The following is an 8,840-nucleotide window of genomic DNA, read 5'->3' as shown; positions in this document are numbered from 1 at the left end:
TCTATTTTTTCCTGTGTTATGCTTCAAACTTTAAATCCTTAGTAAATCACTAGTACTAAGACATAATTTTCTCCACAAACTCTCTAGGCCTTGGCGACGCACGAGTACAAAATCCAATTTTTTAGAAATCCAACAAACACGTTTTTCAAGAAAGAAATCCACTTGTCCAATATTTACTTTAAACCTTTAATTCAAGGAAGAATCATATTTTCTTAAATTTTCCAACTATTACCTTGTGAGCCTCGGTTATCTTCATAAAAGAAATTCCCCAACCCAATTTTCCTCGTGCAATGTAAGAAACTCCAAACACCAAATTACTTTTCAACTTAAAGAAAATACAATGTGGTTAGATTTTCAATGAGTTTTTGTGATTATTTTCTATGACCAAGGGCTGTCTTAATAAGAATACTTCATGCAAATTAAGATACTTTCACTGGATCGAAAAAATTTATACTTCATGTGCTAGTTTTCAAAATGCTTTAGATTACTTTCACAGTGTTGCTTCCTCCATCAATGTTCCCATCCTGATGGAGTGGTATGTTTTGATAATGAATCCCAAACTAACCGAAACTCTTTACCTAATTGTAAAAAGTTGTGGCTCAGGTATGGCATATGGTAAAACAATGCAACAAAGAAAAAATCGTTAAATTATAGATATTTTGTAAAAAATTCATAAGTTTATAGTCAAATCAGGATATGGATCGCAGAACATGTTATTGATGCTTAGGGTTTTAGACTAACCAAAGTCCGTTGACCTTTTTTATTTTTCCAGACACCTTGACTGTCAGTTGATTATCGTTAGACAGTGAAAAGTGCTTTCAGCTCTCATCCTTTTCAATTTTCTTCCTTCCCTCCGATATGAAATTCCTTTATTCTTCCATGAAATTTTTAATCAAAATTACATCCACGCATAACACAAACTCGTAACATTATAACGAATTCATCTAATCAAATTGTAATTCGCAACCATACCACACAACTGTAGCTAAGGAAAAGTTGTTATTTGAAGAAAATAGAAAGGATTTAGAAAGAACAATTGCTGGATATTGTTTTGGTTCGATTGGATTCGTAACCTTAACTATCCTTCACCAACCCAAATGACTGTCTTGGGTCTTAATTCATCACATGTGTGATTATTAGTTACTGGTATATTCGGTGGCGAGTTTTGGACCTTGGCCTTGCCCTTATCATACTTGGATTCTATGAGAAGTCAACTGATCTGGATTATTGGAATGTTACTTCTTATTCCTCACAACTTTCGAATCATTTCCCATGAAAACCTCAATTAATTAGCTGCAACAGCAGTTACGTCGCTCAGTGGTTTTGTATATCTTAATTGGTTGATTTAGTCTGGTTTTGATTTGTGTTGATTACTCATTATGATTATGATATTGGGTTTTAATGGTGTTAATAATCAATTCGGTCTATAGTGAATTGCTCCATTGTCTCGTCCTAGCTTAATCGGTTTGATGAATGTCTTTAGAGTTTGGTTCGGTATTTAACTTGTGTTAGGATATAATGTCTTATGACAATTTTATATTGGTGTTTTGGTAAATAATTCGGACGAACAACACTAGTCTACGACACTAAAACATCAGCAACATGTTCTAAAACGCACACCCTAATTTGACTATAAACTTAGGGTTGTTTTACAATATAACTCTAAATATTACCTTCCCATTCTTATTCGGTAATTCAAATAATTTTGTTAGCATGACATTGATTTAGACTTCATCATCTCATTTATAAGCAGTTGTTGTCTTTTCGTCTTTCTTTTCTTCACAACCTGTTAATCTAGAATGAAACAATATTGTAAACGTTGAACTCTTACACATCCCGACTCATCGAACAATATAATAATTCATTATGCTGTAGATTGTTTTATGTAAATCATTTTAAACGGGAAACTACTTAGAAATTTAACTCTTTCAACCTTCAAGAGATGCAGTGTCAATATACCTTTGCTTTGTAAAATCCGAGAGACCAAATAATTGCTTCTACTCGATCAATCTAAAACCTGCACATATAGTTGTCAAATAATCAACTGCAAATTATGTCGTCCTGGTCTTTTTTGAAACAATTACTCAAGGAAAATTCAAGTGAAGTTGTAACTAATATCGACAGTTATTAAATAAGTTGGAAAATATATACTCCCTTGATTTCAAAAAGATGGTCCTCTATTTCATTTTCGTCTGTTTCAAAATTGTGTCCAGCTTCTATTTATATTCATATATTTCTAGTGAACTCTCTAATATATCATGCAATTTTTTATACTCATATATTTATTTTTAACGGAACTCAATCTAAAGTATAAAGAGATTTGTTTGACTAAGGTAACAAATTTATCTTTCTTTCTTTTAACGGAAAATGGGTCATTTGTCCAAATGTTTGTAAAACACGGTTCAAATGGACGATTAAAAATTAGTATGGGTGAAATGGACACTAAAAGAATAGTAAGGATGAAACTGGATTCATCCTTGCTTAAACTTAAAATAGTAAGGATGAAACTGGATGCATCCTGTTGTAAATTAAAAATAAGAAAAAGTATTTGAAAATGGGCAGGATGAAACTGGTTACGTTCTGGCTATTTTTAAAATTTTGTCCATTTAAACAGTATCAAAATCTAAATGTCCTTTTCACCCAGGAATTGTTGATTTTGGCCTTTTTAACCAATTTTGTGTTCTTTTAAAAGGAATATATATTTGGCTCCAATTTTTTTATTCTTTATAAAGTTTGTTCTCCATTTTAGTTTTCTTTTAATATTTCGTATTTATATTCCGCCTAACAAATTTAAATAGTTTTTATTGCTGACATTTATATTAAAATAAAATGGGTACGTAACTAAGGGTAATCATGTAAAATGGTGTCCTTAATATTTTGATGAAGTAAGAGTATATAATGTTTTTGAAATGGAGAGAGTACATTTTTCTTAAACACTCCAAAACTGTTAATAAGAAGAGAAAGATACAAATGGAACAAAAGGGAAACACTTTTGGGGAGTTAAACAAAATGGAACAAGGAAAAGATATATGGCACCCGATAATTGTGCATGAGGTGGTATATGTGGGAAGCAACTCCTAATTTAATTACACTTTTTTTTTTTCTTTATCAGGGTATGGGACTCTTGAAATCAACAAAAAAGTTCAACAAAAATTGTAAACCATTAGATTAACATTTTAACTTTATAATTGAAGAAGATGAACAACTGTTCTTAAATAATTGGATTGTTAGGGTATGTATTATGTATGTACCATCAAATGACATTATTGAGAATGCTTGCTCTCTGACTCAGTATGAAATGATTAAAAAAAAATTCTCAACTTTTTTTTGAATCCTGAATTTCTTATATGAACTCATAAAATCAATAATCACATTACTATTTTGTTTGTTAACTTTAATTTTAAGGATGATTCATCCATTTAAAGGTTGTTTTACGATGGGAAGAAACAAAATTTCGTTTTTAACACGAAGGAAAGGGTTCAATTTTTAAGTAGAGGTTATGAACAAGATAGACGTAGACAAGAACATATTAGGTGCATTTTCTATATTGATGCCACCTCATGTTAGACGTAGACAGACGTAGACAAGAATGAGTTGTTGATTTTCTATATTGATGCCACCTCATGTTAGGTGCATTCACTATGGGGGTCATGTATCATTTTCGGTAAATCAATTGAGCTGCCACCTGAAATGCCCACTAAATTTGGGAGTTGACAGGCTGAATTTCATAGACTATTTGTTGATAATAGTCAAAAATAGTCAATGGTTTGATTTGACCTTGTAGGTGGACAATGATTTGTCTGTCTATAACAAATGAACACCAAATTTGAGAATCTATCGTTTCACAGCAATCAAGTTTTCTTTCTCATATATATAAACCTCTGAAGAAAAGAAGAGACAGAAAAACATTTGTTTCCTTTCCTTGTTGCTTCCTTTCTCCCCAGCCAAACACTTGAAGTTCCTGCTGCTGCTTAGTTGGGGTATACGGAGATAGAGATATGCCGAAACCGAGAGGTTATAAGATGTGTACAATTCCAGGCATAGCCGGTTCAGAGATTGGAGGATTATTTTATGAACATTTAGATAAGTTCGAGAGTTTTGGTCCTCTACCAAGTATTTGTTTGCAAATTAGTATGCTCTCTTTTGTACCCCATCTCATACATATGGCATTCTCACGGTTCCATCAACCCTTACTTGTTTCTCAAATATTCGTAAGGGCCTGTTTATTATGCTTTAATTATTTTCTCGAGTACGTATGTTTTTGTTTTTATGATTATTGATGGCTTGGTTATACGTGTATAGGGAGGGATACTTGTTAGCCCATGGGTTCTTAGCTTTCGGTGGTTAAAATTGTCAAATGGCAGAACTGTCGGAATTAGTTATTTCATATTCCGTCGAAATGGATTTCAAGTAGTAGACATGCTTGCTCATTTCAGTTCCATGTTTTTTATATTTAAAGTTGGAGTTCAAATGGATCCCAAAATATTAAAAAGAGCTGGGTGGCGACCATGCATCATCGGATTCTTTTGTATGGTTTGCTCTTATGCAGCTGGACTGCAAATTTCCCATGGACTCGTAAATGAAAATGTACCGGGACTAAGGACATATAATAGGTACTCTGATAGAGTAGTGGATCTATTCGGCATGATATCCTTCCCTGTTATCGTCTATGTGCTCGGTGATCTTAAAATTCTTAACTCCGAGCTAGGTAATTCAGCGATTCATATATCAATGGTTGCTGATTTTCTGCATCTGGGTTTAAAATTCTGGAGCCTTTTCCACCAAATGACCAGAAGTGGAAACCTAGCATATGCGCTACCTGCAGTGTTAATTTTATTTGGGACGGTGATTTATATATTTTTTATTGTGCGGCCGGCAGCGTTATGGATTGTAAAGAATACACCTGAAGGGAGACGTGTAGATGATATTTACATTACCTGGATAATGATTTCAGTTCTGCTGTGTGGATTAGCTAGTGAATATTGTGGATTGAATGGTACAGTTGGGGTTTTCTTACTAGGTTTGGCTATACCTGATGGTCCACCTTTAGGGTCAGCTCTAGTTAAGAAGCTACGCATTGTTTCTGTATTTTTCATGCCTCTTCATATGGGTATCGTTGGATATAAGACGGACATTCACAAAGTTACTTTCGTATATCTATGGCGTGTTTTACTGATCATCCTCGGTAGTATCCTTGGAAAGTTTATCGGGATTTTCATCCCAGCTGTGCTTCTTGGGGTCTCTCCGCGAGATAGTTTCTTGCTTGTACTTATTATGAATCTTAAAGGCATCGTCGAGGTTTCCACACTTAACACCTGGTTAGACTCAGTAAATACAAAAGTGCGTCTTCAAACACAAATTTTTTTTCGTTATTGCAGAATTGTTATAGCATCTTACCAAGTAATTTGAATACTCCATTAACATCTTTTCTTATTTACTCTGCAGGAAATTTTTACTTCATCAAATACAATCATGGTTCTCGCACTTGTAGTGCTAGTAGCTGTTATTACACCCGCGGTGAAATACTTGTATGACCCTTCATCGAAATACTTAACCTACAAAGGAAGGTCAATTTTGCAGTCGAATGAAAACAACTCAGATTTTCGAGTACTTGTTTGTGTTCACACCATAGATGATGTTCCCGCCATTATGAGAATCATTGAAGCCTCGAATCCTACCAAACTCCACCCACTCACCATTTACCTCCTCCATCTCGTTGAGCTTGTGGGTCGTGCTTCTCCTCTCCTTATATCCCACAGATTGGATGAACTGGCTTCCACATCACACCCTACCATATCGGAAAGGATAATCAATGTTTTCAAAAAATTCCAAAACCGATACAAGAACCTTGTTACGGTTCATGCCTTCACCACTATCTCTCCGTATGCTTCAATGCACAACGATATATGCACCATGTCAGTCGACAAGGGGGCTTCTCTCGTTATCTTCCCTTTCTGCAGGCAAGATGCAAGTCTGAGGGGTGATCTGGCCAGACCAAATATTTCCAATCGTGCAATCAAAACCCTTCTTCAAAATCTGATGCGGAACACCCCATGCTCAGTCGGGATCTTAATGGATGGTAGTAATCTCCAAACAAAATCTAGTTGCTTCTTGCCCGACATACCTTACCGCGTGATTGTACTTTTTTTCGGTGGCCCGGATGACCGAGAAGCATTGGCTTTTGCAATGAATATGATTCATCATCCGCACGTGTTTGTTACTCTTGTTAGGTTTTATGGTCCTGCAAGTTTATCATCCGACGGAGTTATTGACCATTACAATGAATCGGTTAGAATTGATATTGGGAGGAGGAACATGTTTCTTGATGATGAATTAGTAGACCATTTCAGGGTTAACACCATGCATGATGAAACATTGATATACACGGAAGTAGAGGTAAAAGATGGTGCAGAAACAATATGGGCAGTCCGGTCACTTCATCAAGATTTTGATCTGATGCTCGTTGGAAGACAACAAATAGCCGATTCAAAAATAATTTCAGGATTAGATGCAAATTGGGAAGAATGTGGAGAGCTAGGAGTTATCGGAGATTTGGTAACATCTCCAGATTATGGTGCTGAGGGTTCAATCTTAATAATTCACCGACGGCAAGATATTAGTTAATCATGGGAACATAATGGTACACGCACTGAACTCCAATTTTCAGATTCCACATGCGGGTTGACAAAGCCGGGCCTGTTACTGAATTTTTTCTTAGTACGACAACCCATGCACTACATGAAAATGAGCAACACGTTAGAAGCAGAACAGGAATATACAAGCTAAACTCAAAAATTAAAAAAGAAAAATGACGCGGCAAATGAATAACACATTGCTTCATAATTGAACAACTGCGAAGCTGTAGGAGTGGAATGTCGCACATGTATATAACTATGCGAAGTAAAGAAGAATAATGTGTGCGAACCATCTCGCACATAGCAAAGTCCAGATGACATAAAGTATGAGGTCAGCAGAGTCTATGCGAGAACGAGTGATTGTACGTGAGCGAGTGAGTCGCATAGAGATTCCGAAAATAAAGGACCTCTTAGTTGTCATCCACTACGTAAGACCCTATATAAAGGGAAGAGGGAAATATAAAAGGAAGGGTGAGTTCTGTGGTAAGTGTGAAGCCAGAGTTGAGGAGAGAGAAATTAGATCTAGAATTGAGAGTCATTGTATTTACTTTTATCTTTTTTGTAATAATTCAATAGATTAGTAAAAAGACTTTAATGATGATTACTTAGCATTTCTATTAGTGATCATTGGGGTGTAGCTGTGAGATTTTCACCAACTACATTTTTTGGCGCTAGAAAGGTTTGGTAATAAATCCCGTTGATTCAAAGCAAATTGGAGGAATTAAAATGGTGAGAATTGAATCTGCTATAGAACAAGGACCAGTAACAAGAAGAATTCATCGAATTGCCGCAAGAAGACAAGATACAAATGCTAGACAACAAGAAGAGCAAGAAGATGAAACTCGGCCAATTGAAATTCAAGCTGTAGTTCCCCAAGAAGAAGTTAGAAATCGTGATATTGATTACGAACGAATAAGTATACGTACTTCTTAGACTGATTCAACAGAGGAAGGAGAACACAAAATTGTAGAAGAAGAATTAATTGAAGATAGTGAAGGAAATATAACCATCGCAAAACTTCAAAGAAGGCTCCAAGAACGAAGAAGACGAGATGATGAAGAGCGTGCGAATTTAATTCGTCAAAATGATGATCTAAGAGAAGAGAATCTTCGATTACAAGAGAATAGATCAAGGAGTATCACAAGGTCAAGATCTAGTAGAAGTTCGTCAAGACAAAGTCAAAGTCGATCTAATCAAGTCAATACCAGGCGAAAACAAAGCATGGAAACTATAGAAGAGAACGTACAGCAGAATGACGATTTCAATCAAGATCAAGGAACAAGGAGATATGCACATCGCGAACTCCTTGATCATACCCATGAAAGATATGAAGATGATGCAAGACAAAGACAGATGATGTTGCACGGAAGAGAGATAATGAGAAATAGATATAACCAAGAAGAAGAAACTACAAGTGCGAGAAATGAAATTCACAGAAATAGGAGAGAAAACAGAGAGCCCGAATTGCAAGAAAAAAAATATCCAGATAATCACAACATTATGGAAATCATCGCATGAATAATACTGAGCAAGGACATGATGATCGCACAAGTGATGAAGATAGGCAAAATGATGAAAGAAACAGACGCAGGCGAAGGCGAGATGAAGCAGAAGAATATGAAATACAAGAGGCAATTCGACAGAATAAGCATGAAAATAGGGTGAGACAAGCCAAATTGATAAAACCTATGCGAGAAAATATAGATCACATCTTGAGAGAAGAAATCCTAAGAGAAATGGCAGAATTAAGAGAGATGATGACCACAAAAAGAGATGGTGGTAGGAGACAATTAGAAGAAGCGGTAGAAGAAACAGGGAAAACTCCATTTACAAAGCATATACAAAAAACAACCATACCATCAAAATGTAATTTACCAATATTCAGTAGCATATTTGATGGGAGCACTTGCGCGATTCAACATATCAAAGCTTATACAAGATCTTTACTACAATGGGAAAATAATGACGCGGTCATGTGCAAATATTTTGCTGCGAGTTTAGCAATGGAAGCTTTGAAGTGGTATGAAGGATTTCCGATCGAACCAATTAGATCATTTCTCCAATTACAAAACGTATTCTTAGGTCAATACATAAGCAACAACATGTTAAGACCAGGTATAGAAACTGCCTTTGGACTTCGCAGGAGCACAAACGAATCCTTGCGACATCTGACAACAAGATGGAGAGTTATGTGTAGTGAAATGG

The 8,840-nt window shown here is 35.6% G+C and overlaps 1 protein-coding gene across 1 annotated transcript; it reads left to right on the top strand.

Moving 5' to 3' along the window:
* Positions 1-3,613: 3,613 nt before the first annotated feature.
* LOC113272017 (cation/H(+) antiporter 15-like) lies at positions 3,614-6,624 on the top strand. Its single transcript, XM_026521935.1, has 3 exons — positions 3,614-3,664; positions 4,303-5,328; positions 5,446-6,624. Exons 1-3 carry the CDS (start codon positions 3,614-3,616, stop codon positions 6,622-6,624), a joined length of 2,256 nt encoding a protein of 751 aa, XP_026377720.1.
* The last annotated feature ends 2,216 nt before the right edge of the window (positions 6,625-8,840 follow it).

This window comes from Papaver somniferum, chromosome 1 (assembly GCF_003573695.1).
Source record: "Papaver somniferum cultivar HN1 chromosome 1, ASM357369v1, whole genome shotgun sequence".
Lineage (NCBI taxonomy): Eukaryota > Viridiplantae > Streptophyta > Magnoliopsida > Ranunculales > Papaveraceae > Papaver > Papaver somniferum.
The sequence above is the reverse complement of the archived record's forward strand: the minus strand, read 5'-3'. Positions and strand labels throughout refer to the sequence as shown.

What these genes read in the sequence shown, in the direction of transcription:
- LOC113272017 (XM_026521935.1), top strand. Translation starts at nt 3,614, where the DNA reads ATGCCACCTCATGTTAGGTGCATTCACTATGGGGGTCATGTATCATTT. An exon ending in GGGGTCATGTATCATTTTCG is followed by an intron (nt 3,665 to 4,302) that starts GTAAATCAATTG and finishes ATACGTGTATAG; the next exon opens with GGAGGGATACTTGTTAGCCC. An exon ending in TTAACACCTGGTTAGACTCA is followed by an intron (nt 5,329 to 5,445) that starts GTAAATACAAAA and finishes TTTACTCTGCAG; the next exon opens with GAAATTTTTACTTCATCAAA.